Here is a 24,051-nt window from a genome sequence, read left to right on the forward strand (position 1 = left end):
CTCTTAAATTCAGTGAGACCCTGTGCCATGTGGATGGGAGCAGGGTCATCCTGGAAGAGACCACTCCCATCAGGCTAGAAAGGTTTCATTATCGGATAAACGTGATCAGGCAGAGGAACTTTGGGCACTACAGGACCTTGACCATGCCAGCAACAATAAATGCCATCCTCTGCATTTCATCATTGAACCTCTCACTGTAGGGGTGCAGTCATTCCATTTTCCTGGAGTATGTCACACATGCATTCGCAAACTTGTCAAGAATATGATGAAGGTTGAAGATCACCCCCCCCCCCCCCCCATGCATTTTTTTAACCATTCAACTCTCAAAATTTGTCTTTGTAATGAGGGGGCCCATTCACTGCAACCCTACTATCACCTCTCTCTTCTCTCTCTCTCTCTCTCTCTCTCTCTCTCTCTCTCTCTCTCTCTCTCTATATCTATATATTATCTATCTCTCTCGCTCTCCATCTCGATAGATAGATATGAGCGAGAGCGACAAATATAGTCTTTGAATGCTTGCTTTCAAATGCGACTCCCGAGTTTATTTACTCGTGACTTTCCTACAGCTCTACATGCAGACACCATTTTATTCACTGTTCATATTGCGACATGAGACAGCTGAGCAGTCTTTGTCATGAGCTTCATGCGCAATAATGAACAGCGTGTCTCTTCTTGTTGAGTCACTTGGATCTTTTCCTCTTGCCGTTTTGATCAGGTCGACTGGTCCTGCTGGGCATTTTGACACATGCCACAAAACATGGTAGGATGCATATTGTATCATGCAGTACACTTCATTATGTGTCTCCACCCAGTTAATTAAGTTTTTTTTTTTTTTTTCTCCTTTAACTTGTCAACCATCTGTAGTTTTCTTCAAGCAATTTTACTGTATGTCCACAAGTTTGCCAAGCTGCTTCTTTTGCCATGTTTTGACTGAGACACCAGCTGGGTTAAACATTTGTGAACATTTTCTCTTTATGCCCTCACTAAACACTTTATTAAGAACACTGTGCGAATACTAGGTCGAGCCTCACTTTGCTCTCAAAACAGCCTCAATTGAGCATGGCATGAATTCCACAAGATGCTGGAAACATTCCTTTGAGATTCTGGTCCATGTTGACATGATTGCGTTGCTCGATTCCTGCAGATGTTTCAGGTGGACAGTCATGCTGCGAATCCCCCGTTCTACCACATCCCAAAGGTGTTCTATTGGATTCAGATCTGGTGACTGGGAAGGCCACTGAAGAACACTGATCTCATTGTCATGTTCCATGAAACCAGTTTGAGATGGCTTTTGCTTTGTGACATGGTGCATTATCATGCTGGAAGTAACTGTTAGAAGATGGATAAAGTGTGGCCATGAAGAGATGCACACGGTCAGCAACAGTACTCAAATAGGCCGTGGCATTCAAGTGATGATTGGTATTAACAGGCCTAAAGTGTGCCAAGAATTTACACCTCCACCAGCCTGCAAGTTGTTGCTATGGATTCATGATTTTAGCAACAAATCCTCTCCCTACCATTTGTGTGTCTCAGCTGAAATGGAGATTAATCAGACCAGGCTACATTTTTCCATCTTCAGCTGTCCAGTTTTAGTGAGCCTATACCCACTGCAGCCTCACCTTTCTGTCTTGACATCTGATGTACATTCGGAGATGCTTTTCTGCTCACCACAATGGTACAGAGTGTTTATCTGAGATATTGTAAGCTTTTTCAGCTCGAACCAGTCTGACCATTCTCTGTTGACCACTCTCATCAACAAGGTGTTTCCACCAGCTGAACTGGACGTTTGTTTACTCAGTATAGTGCAATAAAGAAAAAAAGTTCTGTGTGAAAATCCCAGGAGATCAGCAGTTTAGAAATACTCAAACCAGATCACATCCCCCCCCCCCCCCCTTTCTCGTGGTTAACGTGAACATTACCGGAAGCTGCTGTCCCTGTATCTGCATGTTTTATGCATTGCACTGCTGCCACTCGATTGGCTAATTTTAGATAATTCCATGAATGGGTAGGTGTATACACATTCCTAAAAAAGTGCATATACAAAACAAGCTGATATTTAAATGTTGGGTTGCTCGATTTAAAAAAAAAAAAAAAAAAAAAAACAAACAAATTAAAAAAACCCAGCTAGTTATGTTAACATAATTGAACACCATTGTTCGTTGACGTCTGGTATGTTTTCTTAATTAAGAGCTAGTTAAAATTTAAAAGATTAACTTTCCTTCATGGATTGTTATGAGTTGCTTATTCAGTCTTATCTTTTAATAGTAGTTTGAATTGCTACACGTCTACCACATATTTGGCATGTCTGTTTAAATTACGTGCAGTTCCAGTGATACTTTTTTATTTTTTTTATAAACATTTTTGGTTAAACAAGCAATGGGTTTATGTCCATACATATATTTTCTGTACCGCTTAACCTACACAGGTTCATGGGCAGCTTGGAGTCTATCCCAATGGTCTCTGTGCACAAGGCGGGGACACCCTGGACAGGGTGCCAATCCATCGCAGGGCACAATAGCATACATTCACACACCCAAGGCATATTAACATACTTAATTTGGGGGGTAGTTTGTGGCTTTTTACATTTTTACCTGCACGTATGGGCAACCATGTTTTTTGTTGTTGTTTCCTAATTTTAAACGACACTTGTTCGCATGTGTAGGTCAACTGGAATGTTTGCTTCTGGTTTTAATGCAACATAATGACTTGGGAAGTCATTGTTCCCATTTGCCCTGAAATGTGATGCTCACATGCTTCTGTGGTGAACATAATTTGGTCACACTCATTATCAGGTACACTTATTGTACAGGTTAAAACAAGTCTCCCTTTATCTTTATCTTCATTTTGGTTGTTTGGTCTATTCTTAATAGAGTTGTGCTTAAAACCCCAGCAACACTTCTGGACTAGATGCATGCACGCCAGTGCAACACTAGTGTACTGAGTAATATTAATGTAGCGATGCTAAATACCAGCATAAACCGATTTCTTTACCAAATTGATGTGTACTCATGCTAAAAGGTTGTTGTCTGATAAAATGAACTGCACCCGGACATGATGTATGGGTGTTGTACTTGGCTCTAGTTTTTAATAATAAAAACATCCTGGAACATCATGCCAATCCCAGTGGCAAATATACAAATTGCCTTTCATTCACGTTTATTCAGTACATACTGACTCACCGTGCTGGGAAAATCCACTAAGAATGCGAAACGATAAAATAGTCATCTAACACCCTTCAAGAAAGCACAATAAAAACTGAATCAATCTTAGGAATTTCTTACTTCATAGTCGGTTATTGATTAACATATAACTAGGGATCACATCTTTGAATAGTGCATGTGATGCTTTGCAGGAAGTCAGTTTATGGCCCATTATACAGTTATTGCTGAACATTCCTGCACATCTCGTCTACAATGCAGAATATTGTCGAGGTGCCTCAGCAGTCCTTAAAATGGACATCTACCTAAACATGGTGCCTCCGAATCCTGTCAGAAATATCATAACATGAACGGGACCAGAATGTCGTAATTTAATAAAAGCAGTTTTATTTTATTGTATTATTATTTTTTTTAAGTGAGCCCGGACGTTGTACTCTGGAACTTGTCAATAGTCAAGTCAAGTCAGGTGGTTTTGTTGTCATTTCAACCATATACAGCTGGTACAGTACATAGTGCTCAATAAAAAATTCCAATATATTTACCTATAGGGATGTATGTTGCATCCACAGAGATTTTATAATGTTGTTGTGTTACATGAACACTTGCAGGCTAAAATCTCTGGGCCAGTGCCATTTTTGCCCTTCATACCATGGGAAAAGCCAAGCAACTTAGCCAAGACCTCATGGAAAAAAAACAAAAACTGTGGACTCCCACAAGTCTGGTTTCTCCAAGCAGTTATTTCTATTTTTGTACTTGTATGCAAATCTAAAAATCTTGGGAGTACACAGACACTGCATTGTTCAGGAAACTGGCACAAATGTACTCCCAGGGATGAACTTAATTTGATCCGAAAGGTTCGCCAACAACCTAAGCCAGCGACAAAGGAATTGGTAATGGTGTTTGAGGCATCAAGTACCAATACACTATTAAATTTGCAGATGATCACCAGCCTTCTGAAGTAGTGTTCTCTGGTCACATGAAACAAAAAGTGATCTGGTTGGCGATTATCTTCAGTGCTACAGGTGGAGAGAAGAAAATTGTGAGGCTGTTAATCTGAAGAACACAGTCCTGATTGTGAAGCATGGGAGTGGCAGGATCATTTTATGGGGATGTTTTGCTGGGAAAGTGACTGGTGCACTTCAGAAAATGTTCCATGAGGAAGAAAGATTAACAAACTTTGCTAATCTTAAAACGGAACAAAACAAAAAAGGAACTACTACGGAAATTCTCACATGTAGGTGAGCTATTCGCTGAGTTACAGCTTTTTTTGTGGAACACATACTACATGGGTAATCTGAATATAGGAATGCACCCCAGTTTCAGCCTTGAAGGTGACCGTCACTGAGAAATGAAATGGTCAGTAAGAAGTGTAGGAGGTCAGAAAAGATTGTATATGAGAGAGTTTTTGTTTTTTTGCTTACCAGAAAGCTAGCTTTTCATTAGAGATCCAATAACTAGGATTGTTATCAGAGTGATACCAGAACAAAATAGTGGATCGAATAACAAAGAAAAGAAAAAAACCTGTAACAAATATAGCCTGAAATATCTGAGCAGTGCTTGTAGCGGAACAATGTGAAGCAGGTTCAAATACATCACACGATAAGAGCTGTAGCCACGTGCCCTAACATTAACATACACTATATGGATAAAGGTTTCTGTACACCTGACCATCACATCTGTATGTGCTTTTTGAACATCCGGTTCCAGATTTAGTCGCCTTTTGCTGTCATAATAACCTCCACGCTCTCTGGGAAGGCTTTTCGATAGATTTTGGAGCGTGGCTGTGGGGATTTTATTCACTCAGCCGCAAGAGCATCAGTGAGGTCTGGTACTGATGTTGGGTGAGGAGGTCTGGGGTACAGTCTCAAAGGTGTTCAGTGGGGTTGAGGTCAGGGCTCTGTGCAGGATACTTGAGTTCTTGCACTCCGACCTTGGGGAACCATGTTTTCATGAGTTCTCTTTGCACACAGGGGCATTGTCATGCTGGATGTTTGGATCTCTTAGTTTCTGTGAAGGGAAATTGTAATGCTATAGCATACAAAGACAATTGTGTGCTTGCAACAGTTTGAGGAAGATCCACATATGGATGTGATGGTCATAGCATATTGTTCGCTGAGTATTGTTTTCATATCATATAGTTGTGTGCTAACGAGTGCTATTCGGAGCCAAGGCGGATTTGAACAACTTACCCTCTCAGTCAGTCTGATCTATAACACTCAAATCGTCACATGGCTCATCATTTACTAAAGCCTTCTTTGGATAATCCAAGTTTTTTTTTCCAAAGTTTGCTTGGATTGCAGAGCACGGTTGTGTAATATTCTTATAACATCAGTAAAGCACATTCTCCAAACGAAAGTCTACTTTTTTTTTTATTTTATCCAAAGTAAAAAAAAAAAAAAAAAAATTAGCAAAATCCATTCTAAGCCTAGAGTGATGGTGTGTAATTCTAAATGCTTTATGTAATGTTTTATTTTATTACATTTTATTAACTTCCTTTGCTAGGAGTTTTCCAAAAATGTTTTGTTTTGTTTGTTTTCAAAATTCAAACAGCTTGGGGGGGAAAAAAAAAAAAAAAAAAAAAAAATCATGGCTTTGCTCAAAGGCTTAACAGTTGTTTTCGGGTACAAATGAGATTTGACCCCACAACGTTCCTGTCAAACTGCTAAAAATGAATCACTGACCTACTACTGCCCAATGAGCTTAACTGATGTAGCATTTTCTCAAACCTTAAAACCACAGACTAGTTACTAAGTACGCTCCATTCCAAGGATCTAAATGGTAAATGGTCTGCACTTATATAGCGCTTTTATCCAAAGTGCTTTATACAGTGTCTCATTCACCCACACACTCACACACACACACACTCACCAATGGTAGCAGAGCTGCCATGCAAGGCGCTAACTTGACATCAGGAGCAACTTGGGGTTCAGTGTCTCGCCCAAGGACACTTCAGCATGTGGAGTCACGTGGGTCGGGAATCAAACCGCCAACCCTACGGTAAGTGGAGAACCCGCTCTACCACCTGATCCACAGCCGCCCCATTCCAAGGGTCTGCTCTATCGAAGACTGTCCATCACATTCCTGCCAGACTCGCATTGCACCTGACCTTTTATCTTGCAGATGGTGGACCCACAAAATGATGAAATTTTTCAGCTCTGGCCAAGCTTTTTCATAAAGTAATGTACTTTCTGGAATTCATGATTGTGTTATTACTGTTATGCAATGAAAGTGGACTCACAGGTCTCGAGTCATTGCAAAAGGGAACTGAATGCCTCCTCCTACCTCAGCTTGAATTCGGCCATAACCTCAATACCGTGTCAGTCCCTGAGCAGAGTCTGTAAGCCGGAGCTGCTTTACATACTTTTGCAGATATGGAATAACTCGTATGGCATAACAATCCTCCACTATTTGCATCTAGCGAGCCGCTAATTACCACCGGTACGGTTCAGCGGACACGGGTGTAGCCGCAGGGCAGTGGCAGTCTGAATGCCAGTTTGTACTGCTTATGGAACGTATGCTAGTATGTGAATGGAGTGTAGAAAGGCTTAGCTTTATCAGATGTGAACAGAATCAAACAAGAGTGTAGTATCAAATGCATGGCGTGCCTGGAATAGCAGTATGTCTTTGATGTCTTCCTGATCAGTGATATTTATTAACGTATTGCGCATGCTATACATTCTGTAAAAGATGGTGTTAAAAAAAAAATGAACATAGAATCAGATGCAGCAAGGTAAAACAAGCACAGATTCAAATGTGGCACTAGAAAACCAACATGGAACTAGACCAGGCACTGCTAAACAAACCCAATAAGGAATCAGATCCAGCACTACATGAACATGCAATCAGATCACTGCAAACCACAGACCGTCTCAGCTCTAGTGCTACAAAACCAACATGGAATCCGATCTGGAGCTATCAGACAACTGCTTCAGACTCGGCACTACAAAGAGATCACAGAATCAAATCCAATGCTACGACATGAACAGGAAATCAGACCAAACGGACATGGAGCCAGATCTGGGGCTTCAAAACGAACACCGAATCAGATTCATTGGTACACAATGACACACAGATTCATATCCACACTACAAAATAAACACAGAATCAGATCTGGTACTACCACAACGAACTCTGATTCAGATCCAGACAAACAAAGATAGAATCAGATCGTGTGCTACAATCTTAAAAGGGGTTCCTCAAGGGTTCTTTCCTAAACGTATTCTTTATGCAACCCTCTCTGAAAAAGAAACTTTCTGATGTAGGTGGAAGAACAAACCAAAGAAGCCTTTACGCCAGTGGTCACCAACACTTCCTGGATATCGACTTTCCTGAAGACTTTAGCTCCAACCATAATCGTGCCCACTTGACCATCTGTTCATTACTTTAAGAAGTTCTTGATCATCTAAAACAGGCAGGAAGGTAAATCTCAAGGAAGAGGGTTGGTGACGACTGCTTTAGGTTGTAGAGGACTACCCACCGCTTGCAACATGAAGGTGGACCAAATCTTAAAACTGCAGAAGCTGGAGGAGAAGGAAGAGGGACTGGATGGATGGTTTATCCCTGGTGTGACGCCATATTTATTTAAGATAATGGACTTCGTGTTCATGTTATTTGCTAGGCTAGTTTGTGTGGATGTGAGTGTAAACCAACCAATGGAAACCAATGTACCTTTGGGAATTTTTGCCTCACTTGATGTGTTCATTTTCCCAGCCTGACAGTTTTGATATAGATATACTCAGGCACAAGCAATTGTCCATCATATGTCCGTGAGCTCAGCATTTCTGCCGGATGATGGGTGGATTTGAGGGCAGGTGAAAAATTAAAACAGATATGCATGATGACCAAAATGAGATTTAAAAGCAGGCAAAAGTATTTGGTCTTTTAGGTGATTGATCAGACCAGGCACGTGAACCAACAAGGTTAAAAGGTCCATTTCTTTCCTATCTAGTATTTATCTAATAGAAGAATTTATAATTCCTGATAAATGAGTGCTCAAAGAAAAGCATTCCAGTCATGAGAAACTCATGGGTTCACAACTGTAACCCGAAATCTCACAGACACCAAACATCTTAAGCAATGAGTCCAACTCTCTGAACATGATCTACTCATGTTTACTGTCCTCTTATCAGTCATGTTGAAACAAGAGGCTTGTTTTGCCCAGCCGTCCTTGGAAATCCACACATTTCTCCCCGGCGATATGGAAGAATAAAAGGGCTTAGAGCGGTTGGCTGATACAATGAGGAACTTTCTGGAATGCAAACCATTTCATACAGAAATGAGGTCCGAACTGCTGAAGTGAACCTTGACAATATGAACAACTTTGCACCATCTTGCACTTGTTGCTAAACCAGGCACAGGCAGTCTTATCCAGTCTGATTAGTTCTATCAGTTGTTTGAAGACTGACACATTCTGATTGATTGTACAGGTGACATTGGGTGTGACCGAAAATCTGCAGCCCTGCCAGGCTTTTGAGGATAAGATCGTCTAATTCCAAGTTCAGCATCAACAACTCACAGATCATGTGTGTACTTGCTACATCACTGTAGATCCAACTGCCACAAAAACAAGCATGCCATTTTATTTTATTTTTTATTATGGTGCTTGTTTTTATGTTTTTCAAGTCACTGTTATTTAAACAGAAAAAGAAATGATAGATTGATAAAAGGCTAATGCTGCCATATTTTTTTTTTTTTAGCAGGTAAAATTATTAATATATTTTATATTTAAAAAACAAACAAACTTGGGCATGCTTTTGTAGTAAATCAACTAATGAAGGGGTGGTGTGATATGGCACAACACAAAGCAGTGTTACTGGGACCACTTCGAAGTTGATAAATGACCAATAACAGCATGTCCCAAAGTAGCCGGAATGAATGTCAGAGCTGCTGTTAGAATATTAATCAACACCTTCTGACCAATCAGGTTTGAGAATTCAACAGTGCTAAGCTAAAAGTTTTGAATTTTCTTTTTAGCACAGACCTCCTGATCTGAAAGGAACATGATCAAAATAAGTTTGATCATGAGGCAAGTTTCTTCTGGGTTTCTCGAAACGTCACATAAATTCACCTCCCGTCATTACTGGAAACCTACAGCGAAGACGATGCATCTCTATTGTGTCGAATGGGCTTTTGATCACCAGCCGCTGACGCTGTTGGAATCATGTTGGAAGCGATGTCGTGGGACAGATCACGTTACTGATCACGTTTCCAAAAGATTGGAAAGCATTTACTTAGGATAGGCCCACCCCATGCAAATAAGCACACTGTTTAATATGTCTACTGACTTTTACTAGCATTCATAAGCTATCCACTCTTAATTATAGTAAGGGTTAAAGCTTTAAAGCCACAATTTGTCATTTTAGAGGCGAGTTGTTTTAAGCATAGTTATTCTTGAAAACAAGTTTTAAAAATGCTTCTAATTTAAAAAAACAAAAACAAACTAACAAAAAAAACTCAACAGCCAATATGTCTTAAATTTTGTAATATATCCCAACAGCCAATGTTTTAATAATAATAAGTTGTTATTGGTCACATATACAGTAGAGCACAGTGAAATTCTTTTCTTCACATACCCCAGCCTGTCTGGAAGCTGGGGTCAGAGCACAGGGTCAGCCATGATACAGCACCCCTGGAGCAGAGAAGGTTAAGGGCCTTGCTCAAGGCAGCAACAGTGGCAGCTTGGCAGTGCTGGGGCTTGAACCCCCAACCTTCCAATCAGTAACCCAGAGCCATAACCGCTAAGCCACCACTGTCCCCATGTTCCCAAACATTTGGGGACCCATAGAAAAGTTATAGCATTGATTGTGAATACCTAACATTATTGTGTGTGTGTGTGTGTGCATGTGTACTATAGTTATATACTGAAGTTAGTTGTGTGTTGGGGTCAGAAAGTCTTCAAAACTACAATGAAGACTAAATGAAAACCTGACTGCGTCTGCCAGAAAACTTAAAATGGGCCGTGGTTGGATCTTCCAGCAGGACAATGATCTCATCAGGTATTATAGGAGAAGACTCAGAGCTGTTATGTTTGCAAAGGGAGGTGGCACAAAGTATTGACCAAAAGCGTGCCCACCTATATTTAACAAAGTTATGTTTAGATAAACCTGTGTTGTGTTTGCAATTGTTTGATATCCAATTGTTTGAGCAGAGTATTTTTGCAAACATTTTTTAAACAAAAGATCAAAAGGTTAAACAATAAAGACAATTCTTCACAGCCTCCTTTGGTATTATTTACCAAGGGTGCCAATATTAGTATAGGGCACTGTATGACAGGAGTATTAATAAGACAGGTTCTACCTGCACTCCCCAAGCAAGTCCTAATCTCTGGCATCAAGTCTTGAACACCTGATTCTAATTTAAGTTTATGGTGTGATAAAAACGTACTTCCTTTTTTCCATGTGACTGATCTGTTTTCTGTTCATTTAAATTGTGATAATGTGTGTATATATATACACGTGTGTGTGTGTGTATATATATATATATGTATATGTATATATATATGTATATGTTTGTGTGTCTGTTTGTGTATGTATATATATATCTTCAGGGTCCTTGCTGTTAAATCTTATAATTAAAAAGTATATTCATTTCCAGTAGCAACATGTCCTCTATGTTTTTTTCCTCTTCTACCCCAGAAGTTTAAAGGTACAGCTTTACCGCTGACTTCTAGAAAGTGCTGACACCGGAGACGCCTTCTAATAATGCTAAACTTCTAATAATGCTAAACAAATAGCTCCCTATAGAAACCATCACCTTATCAACAATTACAGATTTATAAAATCCATTTATGCGGAGCGTCCACAATATACGTCCCCGTGTAAGTCATTGATATAGAAACAATAATGTATTAGAAGATATACACTAATATAAACCTGTCAGAGCTACTTTTCTAGAAAATGAATAAAAAATCTTAGAATTAATCAGATTTATGACTTCAGTAGTGGTGTGGTATGAGCAACAACTCATCGGAACATGTCAAAATGTGTGTGACTGTGTGACTTAATCATGCCATTAAATAACTTCTTTTATTCGCCGACTGAAACTTGAGCACTTGATTAACGGGTTTATTGTTATGAAAGTGATGGACTTTGCAGTTTTTAGAGCTGGGCAGGTGGGAACTTGCTGAGTTTGAGCTCAAGTCTATTTACTGCAGCCTCTTCAACTTTACGTTAGGCTGTAATTATTCTGCAATTAGGCTAAAAGATTAAATCAGTAATTTTATCCTATGCTGGGAAATTTGAAGGCCCAGACCAGAAATATAATGCATATGGTAGCAGTAGTGTACTGGAAGCCATGCGACACTGCCTTTCCCATGAGTATGAGCAGCACACAGGAGCTTTGTAAAGGGTGGATATGACACAAACAAGTAGGAGAACGGACTTCGCACCGGCTGGCTCATTAAATGGAATCAATACAAAACGTTTTCAAATTAGAAGATGCCGTTATTTGTCACATATACTTCACAGCACAGGGAAATTTTTCATTTTTTCCACATACAGTGTCCCAGCTTATTTAGAAGTTAGAGTCACAGTACAGGGTCAGCCATGACACTCATTGAAATGCAGTCAGTTAGCAGTTAGCATGCTATCATTTACATCAGTTCTTTGTTTTTATTTATTGTAAGCAACACTGTCATTCTTGACTGAATGCTAACTACCAGCAGAAATGAGCAAACTAATATATGAGCCTTGTACTTTACTTTACTTGTGTACTTTTTTGGCAGGTGTTTCCAAAGGGCTGGAAAATATTATCTAGCTGCATACACAAAAGAGTCGAGATGATTTGTTTCAATGTTTTCAACAATGCTAATTAATTTTAGGAACAGAAATCCAGAGACACACAGGGGGTTGTTTACTTGTCTGGATGGAATTTCCATGTGGATTACGTGTGAGAGGGAGGAGACGGATTCAGACAGTGTTGACACCATGGCACAGTGACTGGTTGAAAAGAATCCTGTATTTGGATAAACAGAAAGAATTTTATCTAGGAACATGCCCAACATGAAGAAACCACCTTCTACAAAGGTGGTTTATAAACAAATGACTATAAACAAATAGTCTATAAACAAATGACCAAACACCACAGGCGAAACTGGGAATGTCAACTCCTTGCTGTTTTTACACTTCACCTGACTGAACTCCTTTTGTACACAAATCATTCAGGCATCCATATTTACTCTGGACACGAGATGTTTGTTTATTTAATAATCAAAAAAACAAACCTACACAATATTTCCATCACCTCAAATGTAGTCCACGAGACATTGTTTAGTGTGGCACATTTCCTTCCTTAGACCTATGAGGCTAATGTAGCTAACAAACAGCGGAACTATGTGGCACTGAAAATCAAAATGGCCGCCGCACAACATTAGGCTTTTTTTTTTTCAGAGTTAACTGAAATCATACAGTAAGCTTAATTTCCTCAATCAAATCATCAGGGCTGTGTGATATCCCTGAAGAAAATGATGATGTCCATTACAAATAATTAGCAACTCTAGGCAAAGCAGATTTTATGTGAGATTGACCCCCCATTACGTGTTAGCCTTATCCATTAGCATTGTAGCACCAGTGCAAAACTAAAGAATCAAAACATCAGACACTGATCATACATCAGATTATTGACTACATGTTCTGTTTATGTAAAAGTATGAATTGTAGATTACATTTTTTCTCCCAACTGGAGGTGTTTTTAGTTCTTATGATAGGTCTGTCATTGTTTATTGGTGCCCATGGATTTGGGTTGAACATTTGAAAAAAAATACTGAACATTTCTATATACTGTACTATGGAAGGGATCTTCATATAGATAAGTTATATTAAGATAATAATAATTCAAAATTTATTCACTACATACACAACCATACACAGTATGTGTTCAGTGAAACGCTTTTTTTTGACTGTCTGTGACATAAGAATTGATTTACATTAACCAGAATTTACTTCTATACAGGCAGGAAAGGAAAACCATAGAAATAGGATGTAAGTGAGACAAAGATCGGAGGCTGAAACAGTACGACTGTATTTTGAATAAGGTGCAGATATGTGCAGTTGTTTGTGCAATATATGCAGTGCAAAATCAGGTAGAGGTTGCACTGCTGATTGTTGTGCATGGTTGTGTGTTGTGCAAACAAGTGCAAGCTCTAATCCCATTTGTTGTCCTGGTTGAGGGCCAGAATGGCCTGTGGGAAGAAGCTCCTCATTCTCTGTGCTGGCCTTCAGGGAGTGGAAGCACTTTCCTGACTTCCACAGAGAGAAGAGGCCATTGTTCTGATGGCTGATGTCCGTCACTATCTTCCTGGCTTTAGTGCAGCATTGCTTGCTGTAGATAGACTGCAGGTCAGGGAGCTCAGTGCGAATGATTCGCTCAGCTGATTGCACTACTTTACCACCCTATCCTGTGGTCAAGACGCTGACAGGCCTTCTTCACCAGAGCATTGAGGGGACAGGATCATGACAGGTCCTGCGTGATGTGAACCCCAAGGTATCAGAAACTGTCCACTCTCTCCACTAGAGCCCTGTTGATTTCAAGGGGGTGGTAGCTCCTCTCCTGCTTTGTGCTGAAGTCCACTATCAACTCCTTTGTCTTGCTGACATTCAGGAGGAGGTTGTTCTCCTGGCACCAATTCTCCCAGTTTTTATCTCCTCCATGTAGGCCTTCTCATTATTATCAGAGATCAGGCTCACCACAACAGTGTCATCAGCAAACTTGACAATGGTGGTAGAGTTGGGATTGGCCACAGTCATAAGTGTACAATGAGTACAGCGGGGGCTCAGGACACAACCCTGGAGGGCTCCAGTGCTGGGGGGGGGGGGGGGGTTGGGCAGTGACACAGGGGCAGGCTAAGTCCCAGGTCCTCCAAATTGGTGGGGAGTTTGGAAGGAATTATACTGTTAAATGCTTAACTGTAGTCAACAAACAGCATCGACATAATTTCCCTTCCTGATGTCCATATGGTTCAGGGCTGTGTGTAGGAGGTGTGCGATTGCGTCCTCATTAGAGCGATTGGGACGGTATGCGAATTGTAATATGTCCATGGTGTTAGGTAATGAAGTGGTGATGAAGTCTCTGACCAGCCTTTCAAAGCACTTAATCACAACTGAGGTCAGGGTTACTGGGTGATAGTCACTGAAGCAGGCAGGCTGGGGTTTCTTTGGGATAGGAATAATAATGGACCGTTTAAAGCATGTGGGGATTGCTGACTGTTCCAGGGAGAGGTTGAATACCTCAGTGAATACAGGTGCTAGCTGATCAGGCTCTAAGGACCCGACCTGAGATACTGTCTCGTCCTGCTGCCTTCCTGGTGTTCCCTCTCTTCAAAGCCTTCCTCACGTCATGCTCTGAGATGAGGAAAAATAAAAAGTGACTGGCAGAGGAGCGTCCACGTTCACCATTCTGAAGGATGGAGTTTTATAGCCTGTGTTTGTTCTCAGTCCCTGCCAGAAGCTGCCAGAAGCTGCCAGATCCACCCTGTCGGAACTGTGACTCTGTGACTCTTGTCGTCATCCATGTTCCAGGTCACAAGCCACACCTTTATAGGCAGTGGTGTGAGATCTCCCATGGCCTCTGGTTAGGAACGTTCTAATGATGGTTTTGTGGACTATATTTTCATCCACCGTATCCCTGATAAATCCCACAAACATTTCTGTAAACACACTGATGTCAACAGAGCTGTTCCTGAACACGTCCCAGTCTAATCACTAAATCTACATACAGTGCTGTTAAACAGTATTTGCTTGACTTCTTCTTTTTTGTGTATATATCGTAGTAAATTGTTTCAGAAATATTCCATTCAATTCAATTCAATTTTATTTGTATAGTGCTTTTTACAATGGAGATTGCCTCAAAACAGCTTTACAGAAACATGTAAACACAGGATACAGATTGTAAGTGTGTGAATTTTCCCTATTGAGCAAGTCGGTGGTAACGGTGGTGAGGAAAAACTCCCTCAGATGATATGAGGGAGAAACCTTGAGAGGAACCAGACTCAGAAGGGAACCCATCGTCATCTGGGTAACAACGGATAGTGTGAAAGTAAAGGAAGGTTCAGTATGGATTTAATATGAAGTCTGTTTGTTGAACTAGTCCACTGTTCACTAAAGGAGACCTGAGTGCAAAACTGCATGTGGTAATTGCAGTCCCAAGGCCATCGCAGCAACCGTAGTCCCAGCAGCACAGTGAGAATGTCCATGTGGAATTGAGGTCCAAAACTATTTCATGGTACTTCAAGCGGTACCATCCTAATCAATCTCCAGGCTGTAGCCTCCAGTTGATGAGAGCTCCATCCAGAGATAGATCAGGCAAGTCCGGAGTGCAGAAAGGGTCAGGATCACTGGCATCTCCATAAAATCATGTGTGTCTCGACAGAAGGAGCGAGGGAGAGGAAGGTAAAGAGAGGGAGAGATTGTTAGATAAGACGGTGTACTTTGCATAAAAGAAAGTCTACTCATGATAAGCTTGAGTAAGCCTTTTCAGCCTAGACTTAAACACTGAGACTGTGTCTGAGTCCCGAACACTAATCGGAAGACTGTTCCATAACTGTGGGGCTCTGTAAGAGAAATCTCTCCCTTCACTATTCGAGGTACCGACGAATAGCCTGCATCTTTTGATCTAAGTAGGCGTGGCGGATCATAGAAAACCAAAAGTTCGCTTAGGTACTGTGGCGCGAGACCGTTTAGTGCTTTATAGGTCAATAGTAGTATTTTATATTCAATACGAAATTTCACTGGGAGCCAATGCAGTGTGGATAAGATCGGGGTGATGTGGTCATACTTTCTGGTTCTAGTTAGGACTCTAGCAGCTGCATTCTGGACTAACTGGAACATCCAGACATCCAGGCATTACAATAATCCAACCTAGAGGTGAAAAAGCATGAACTAATTTTTCTGCATTATGTAGTGACATCATATTTCTTATCTTAGCAATATTTCTGAGATGAAAGAAGGCTATCCTAGTAATATTATCTACATAAGTGTCAAATAAAAAACTGGAGACAATAATCACACCAAGGTCTTTTACTGCTGCACATGATGAAATGGAAAGTCCATCCAGAGTTACTGTTAGCTTACTTCTAGCTACATGTGGTCCTAGTACAAATACTTCTGTCTTATCAGAATTAAGTGAGAGGAAGTTAATAATCATCCAACATCTAATGTCTTTTACACAATCCTCAACTTTATTAAGCTGCTGTCTGTCCTCTGGCTTCGCTGAAACATACAGTTGTGTATCATCAGCATAACAGCGGAAGATAATTCCATGTTTACGAATAATTTGACCTAGAAATATCATATATAAAGTAAAAAGCAGTGGGCCTAAAACAGAACCTTGTGGAACTCCAAATTTAACCTCGGTATGCATGGAGAAGTCACCATTTACATCTACAAACTGATAACGATCGGTCAAATAAGACCTGAGCCAGGAGAGGACCGTTCCCTTAACGCCAACAACGTTTTCTAGTCTATCAAGGAGAATAGCATGATCTCTACATAGGAGATCATGGGAGTAAGTCTTAGTTCTAAAAGTAAGTGAAAGACTGAACTCCAGTTATCAGAAGCGTTTGGTTTCAGTTATTGCTGCTAAAGGTGGCACAACCAGATTTTAAGTTTAAGGGGGCAATTAGTTTTTCATATGGGTTCTGTTTGAACCTTTTCTGAAAGGGAAACACTGTTGTAGGGTAAGAAAGAAAGATATTTTATATCATTGTGAGTGTAGGAGTGGTACTGTGATAAAGGTTACCACTGAATAAAAATTGTGCAGATAATAATGAACTTTCCAATAGTTCTTTATTTTATAATTAATCGTAAATTTATCAGAGAATGTATTCATACTAGTAAGAAACTCACTCACTCTGCTTTATCCTGGTCAGGGTGGAGCCAGAGACTTTTCTCGGAACACTGGGCGTGAGTTGGGAATACACCGGGATGTGACACCAGGGTGACATACACGTACACATTCACACAGTTTCACACCTAGGGGCAATTTATCTAACCTAATCCACCTACTGTGTGTTTGCCGGGAGGTGGCAGGAAACCGAAGAAGAAACACTCAAGGACACGGGCAGAACATTTGAAACCACACACAGTAACCAGAGCTCAGGACTGAACCGGGGACCCTGGAGCTGTGAGGTGGCAATGTTACCCAGTGTGCCGCCACACTGTAAAACCGAATAAGTTCATTTAACTCAAAAAATTTGAAGAAACTAATTACCTCAAAATTTTTAAGTTGATAAATCAATTTCTTTAAGTCAAATACACTTAAATATAAATAAGATTTTATTTTAAATTACAAAGTTTGAGTTACAATTTTGTTGTATTTAAGTGTATTTGGCTTAAAGAAATTGATTTATCAACTTAAAAATTTTGAGGTAATTAGTTTCTTCAAATTTTTTGAGTTAAATGAACTTATTCGGTTTTACAGTGCATATAAGAAGCTAATTAGTAAAATAAGTAAAGTTGGGCTTTAATAAATTAAGCTTAGAACACAAAAAATATGCTTTTAAAAGGGAAAAGAAGTAACTCCGGGGTGCACAGTGGCTTAGTGGTTAGCACATTTGCTTCACACCTCCAGGGTTGGGGGTTTGATTCCCACTGTAGCCGTGTGTGCGGAGTTTGCATGTTCTCCCTGTGCTGTGGGGGTTTCCTCCCCCAGTCCAAAGACATGCATGGTAGGCTAATTGGCATGTCCAAAGTGTCTGTAGTGTATGAATGGGTGTGTGAGTGTGTGTGTGATTGTGCCCTGCAATAGATTGGCACCCTGTCCAGGGTGTACCCCGCCTTGTGCCTGATGCTCCCTGGGACAGGTTTCCCCGTGACCCTGAAGAAAGGATAAGCGGTATAGAAGATGGATGGAAGAAGTAACTCTTATGACATATAAACCAGAATTGACTTCCAATTGGAACATTTTCTTCAATCTTTCTTCGAAATACACATTCTCCATTCACTTAACAGTAGGCCTTTTATTATTATTATTATTATTATTTTAATTCAACATAAATCTCAAAATAAAGCCATGCACCTCTAGTGGTTGGGGGGTTCAGTGGTTGTGTGTGGAGTTTGCATGTTCTCCCCGTGCTTTAGAGGTTTCCTCCAGCTACACCGGTTTCGACCACCCCCCCCCTCCCCAGTCCAAATACATGTAGGCTGATTGGTATTTCCAAATGATCCGTAGTGTGTGAGTATGTGTGCGATTGTGCCCTGCGATGGGTTGGCACATTGTGTCCCAAGTTCCCTAGAACAGGGGTTTTCAAAGTGGGGGCCGCCAGGGGGCGCCCGGGGGACCTCAACAATTTGGTGTGAAAAAATAAATTCTCACTCTCAGACAACCACACACACACACAATCAATTCCTAATGTAATGTAATTTAAAGATGTAAGATGTAATTATTAATAATAAAAAAGGGGGATATATTCAGAAGTCTGTATATTTAATGTGTTTTAAAGACATCTTACAAAAGGGGAGCCTCGGTCAAATGTTAATGCCATTTGGGGGGGCCTTGCCCTGGAAAAGTTTGGGAACCCCTGCCCTAGAATACTCTCCAGGCTCCCCTGCGACCCTGTGTAGGATAAACGGTATGGAAAATAGATGGATGCCAGCTCCAAGTACTGAAACAGGAAATGGCACATGACAGAGATCAATCTATATAGATTTATTTGAAGAAATGATGTGACATTCATAACGCATCATACATTTGAACAGCCTTTAGTTCCTTTTCTTGTTTCTTGTCTAAAAGTTCGTATTTGTGTGGCAAAATGTAAAAACAACAACAACAACAACAAAAAAAAAACAAAAACATTTGGATCACTGTGAGCAATCTAAACAGTCCAAATTAACTGCAGGAAGAATCACGCGCGTCTCGGTGGCTCCGTCCCAATCCGCACACAAGCGCACTCAATCGAAGGCGACTTAGGATACGGTTTCAGGTAACATTTCAGCATGCACTTTAGAGTGACATTCACGGGGTGGTGTGCGGTTTGGGGCGTAACCGCAGTGACCGTTCTGCGCGCTGAGAAGGGGCGAGGACTTTAACGCGCTCTGGAAAAGGCACCTGTAGCGGAACTGCTCAGTCATCACTGTCCTTCCACAGGATCACAAGCTCACACGGCTTTCATCTTCAAATCTACTTGTGATTTCTTTATAAGTTGTTTCTTTCTCCATTTTCCAAGCTGAGACTTTGCGCAATGGCGCGACTTGAGCGGCGTACCCAGGCTTTCCTGCGCCAACTTGTCCTGGCGCTGTGCGTGACATCAGGTAACGGGATTTTATTTATTTTTAGGCCTACTGGTAGACTGAGGGGTGGAAAAAAAAAAACATTTGACACGTTGACATGGGGTTTTAAGGACCATGGACAGTCTCAGAGAGTCTCTTCTTGTAGATTCTAACCCTGATTAATTCCAGTGCGCAAAACAGAAGAACCTTTATAGGTCCTAGTTTGAACTTTTGTCTAAAAGTGAAGCTGATAGTCCTCCTTCATGACCTCTGCTTTTGAGTAGTGCCTTTATTTATTGATTTTTTTTTTCTCTCATTATATGTGCAGGTAGTAATGAACTTCCATGTGGCCCTGAATAAATCTCATGCTTTTCTATGATTTCAGTGGCCATTTGTTTTCTTTTTCTATACCGCTTATCCTTACTGGGTCGCGGGGAACCTGGAGCCTATCTCAGGAGGCATGGGGCACAAGATAGGGGACACCCTGGACAGGGATGATTTCAGTAGCACCTTATATAGGCTATTTAATGGGGGGAAAAATGGCTGAAAATAATTCTCTTAACCAAAAATTCCAAAAATCTTTCCTTCTTTTAGTTGATCTGGCAATACTTCATAGTACATTTATCAAACAAGATATTAATTATAGTAAATAGCTAAGTATGATAATTATACTAATTTCCCCCAGACCTGAAAGAAATCTTATAGCATTGATCAGACACTTTGTTCAATCCTTTACATCAGTCCTTGTGTTATATTCTCTTACAATACATCAATTCTTCTATCACTTCTTTAGACAGGATTTTGTCTGTCTGTTTGTTTGTTTGTTTGTTTGTTTGTTTCTCCGGTCTAACACACCTGACTCAATTCAGTTAGAGTGAACCCACTGAAAATGTTCAGTGTGGGAGGAATTAAACGGGCAGTATTGAGAAATACAGGTTTAGGAGAAGGATTTGGACTTGAGAGTGGCCATGGTAATAATAATAATTAATCATGATCCTTTTTAATGATACAGTATTACTCAAATAAAGGTCATTATTACAGTGTTGTTGCAAAACATTTAGGGAAAGGAGTTTTTTTTTTTTAAAATAAGTGTTCTTTGGATAGCTAAAGGTCCTTAGCCTTTTTAAGTGGTTCTACATGGTTCTGATGAATTATTTCCTGAAACATGAACGTTGTTTGTTTATTCTAAACATGCTGGAGTTTGGAATCGTTCCTTGTAAAAGCATTTCATTCAGTAACTACTATGAATCATTCACTGAGTACAGTGAAAATAAAAGGAGAATGTGTGTAATTTACCTTGGTTTATAGGGTTAATATAGGTGTCAGTGTAATAAAAAGCAGAACTCATGCAAATTGTAATTTTACATGTACTACAAGCAGATTTCCTATTTTTTCTGACAGTCTTCTCCTCCGGAAAAATGGCATACGTTTCATATGATTATGCGGGCTATATGTGGAGGAAGAAGAGAGAAAAAAAAATCACGTGAAAGTTCGTTTCAAAACGTTATAGCTTGAAATTGCAGATTTGGACACAAGTGAACATGTGACGTCTGAATGACGGGATAAATAAAACCGCACGTCCTACAAAAATATCACGTCGTGAAAATAAACCGCTTGTGTAAAAAAAAAAAAAAATCACGAACTAAGCGAATCAAAATGAATCATGTGATTCATTTACATGTAAATGAATCCTACGAATCTGAAAAATCACATGAAAATAATTGACCCGTGTCAAAAAATACAAACGTACACTACATGTGATGGTACACTAAATGTATGGAAAATGTAATGTGTAAAATTCACGTCATGTGATTTATGAATCATGTGATTATTCCCTTGTGGAAGGTTTTGGTGCACAGTTGGATGTCAATGAAAAGCTTTGTTTAGTGAAACATTTCTTAGCAAACGTGATTCAGATGTTGCTTGTACTTCTGCATAACTCTAAATATCATGCTTGGTGCTTAGTCCTTCCTGAGTCATAGTGTCACCCTTAAGGCACTGAGATGTTCAGTGAGGCATTGATGTATGACTCAGTGCTTTGTTGATGAAACTCTCTGGTTTGTTTTGGATTCTTGGAAATTCACCAGTGTAAACATTGATGGTGCAGCTCTGCTGCTCCTGGACTGCTGGTGGCAAAGTGTATACAGGTGACTGCATGACAAAACTGCAGTCTCATGAGCAGATTCATTGTTTCTTCAGGATATAATGAACTGGTTATTGTTATTTCAGAGAAACTGGATGACCTATTCTGGTTAAGCAGATTTTTAAGGAAGTAGTCGACCCAAAAATGTAGACAATTACACATTTACACAATTTTCCACTCAATGTACATGACAAATCAAGACTTGTTTAGCGTCCAGAGTTTGCTTGTTTCATTTTGCACCGTTATTTCTAACAACAGTGGACGTCTATAGTACTCATTAGGATGGGGTATATCTGTTAAGTAATGTTGCTGGACGTTTGTAGTAATTAGTAATAAATCACAGAGATGGGAGTGTGTTCAAGATGTATGCAGTGTCATGATGGCGAAAGTTCTACATACATGACCATAACACATACAGTCCCATCTGAAACTATTGGAACGGCAAGGCCAATTTGTTTGTTTGTTTTTGTTGTTGTTGTTTTTTTGCTGTAGACTGAAAACATTTGGGTTTGAGATCAAAAGATGAATATGAGAAGAGAGTTTAGAATTTCAGCTTTTATTTCCTGGTATTTAAATATATGTAGACATGTTAAACAGCTTAGGAACATAGCACATTTTGAATCAGACCACCCAATTTGTAGGCGAGCAAAAATAATGGAACACGGTTTTCTGGTTCTGATTGAACTCATGATGGGAGCAGCAGAATTAATTCAGCAGTTTACAGGAACAATTTTGTCTGCCGATTTACAGAGAAGTGCATCCAAATGAATTTGGGGGGGGGAAAGTGGAAAGTTTTAGACTGGCCAAGTCAATCGCCAGACCTTAACCCAGGTGAGCAGTATTTCAGCTCTTCAAGAGGAGACTGAAGGGAGAAACGCCCTGAAACAAACAACAACTGAAAGAGTCTGTGGTAAAGGCCTGAAAAATATCACAAAAGAAGAAACCAGCAATTTGGTGATGTCAGTTATGTCACAATATGGTGTGATCTTTCCAGACACGTGCGTGATCGGTCTATAATCAGGTTCATGTTACCTAAAAGTGGGTCAAGTTCCCTTTTTTGCAAAACTCTTCCTTTAATAGATCAGACCTGCTTTATACACCAGGTGTAACACATATATCTTGTGTGTGTGTGTGTGCGTGCATATGTGTGTGTATGTACATGCGTGTGTGTATATATATACACAGCTGTCATGAGTTGAATGTTCCAAGGCATTTTTGACATTGAGTCACCCTCTAACAGGAAATTTTGACTTCTCATACAGTGGTGGCTTAGCGGTTAAGGCTCTGGGTTACTGATCAGGGTCAGGGGTTTGAGCCCCAGCACTGCCAAGCTGCCACTGTTAAGAGCAAGGCCCTTAACCCTCTCTGCTCCAGGGGTGCTGTATCACGGCTGACCCTGCGCTCTGACCACAACCTCCTGACATGCTGGGGTATGCGAAGAAAAGAAGTTCACTATGCTGTAATGTATACATGACCAATAAAGACTCATTATACAGGATGGTGACCCAGTCAAGACAGGTTAACGTGGCATATACTGGTCTTGCTTGCCTCAGTGGGTGATTTTGCTTCTAATAAAGTGTTCTATAAGGGATGGTATGAGGAAAAGAGGAAAAAGTAGCAGTCATAAACTTGAAAGAAAGAACAATGGAACAGCCCTGAGGCTGAAACAGACTTCTGTCTGGCACCACACATTCCTCCTGTTGAGGATACGAGGAGAGCCATGGACAGAAGAGTGAGGGATGAGAGGAGAGTCTCAGGGGGTTAAAAGGGAGGACGTGTGAGACATTGAGCGTGAGAGGGAAGACAGAGATATGAGTGTGAGCAGGACAGGAGGTATGCGAGGGAGGAGTGAGGGAGCAACTGCAAACTGGAGAGATTGTGAGAAACAATATTACAACATTTTTGTTAGCCAAGGTGTCTTATTTGCTGATGAAGGAGCATGAGGATGTGCCATATAGGAGGAAGAGATAACACAAGAACTACTGGACTCACTCGCTCATTCACTCATCCACAACAGAAATAAATGTGCCAGATGTGCCTCATGCCCAAAATTCCCAAGATTTTTGAGTAATGAATCAATGTTATCAGACAAAATGGTTTATTGGTTATAATCTATGTAAAATATTGGAAAATTATTAACTGGTAGCTAACAATAATAATCTATCCATCCATGCATTTTCCATGCTGCTTATCCTACACGGTAGTAAGGAGCCTGGAGCCTATCCCAGGGAACTTGGGGCACAAGGCAGGGGACACCCTGGACCGGGTGCCAACCCACCGCAGAGCACAATCGCACACTATGGAAAATTTTGGAAATGTCAATCATCCTAAAATGCATGTCTTTGGACTTGGAGAGGAAACTGGAGTACCCGGAGGAAACCCCCGAAGCATGGGGAGAACATGCGAGCTCTTCACACGCAGGGGCAGGGAGGAGGCGGGATTCAAACCCCCAAACCTGAAGGTGCAAAGCAAAAGCGCTAACCATTAAGCCACTGTGCCCCCCTACAATCATAATATTATATCATTTTTCTAATTAAAACGCATGACTTGC

General features: G+C 40.4%; 1 protein-coding gene across 1 annotated transcript in view; it reads left to right on the forward strand.

Annotated features, from left to right (window-relative positions):
* The first annotated feature begins 18,941 nt into the window (after window positions 1–18,941).
* The window catches only part of si:ch211-198m17.1 (mucin-17), a 44,737-nt gene continuing 39,627 nt past the window's right edge, over window positions 18,942–24,051 (forward strand). Inside the window, exon 1 of the mRNA XM_053640804.1 lies at window positions 18,942–19,399. Coding sequence (XP_053496779.1) covers window positions 19,330–19,399 — 70 coding nt within the window. The 5' untranslated portion in view covers window positions 18,942–19,329. The remainder of the gene's footprint in view (window positions 19,400–24,051) is intronic.

This window comes from Ictalurus furcatus, chromosome 2 (genome assembly GCF_023375685.1).
Source record: "Ictalurus furcatus strain D&B chromosome 2, Billie_1.0, whole genome shotgun sequence".
NCBI lineage: Eukaryota > Metazoa > Chordata > Actinopteri > Siluriformes > Ictaluridae > Ictalurus > Ictalurus furcatus.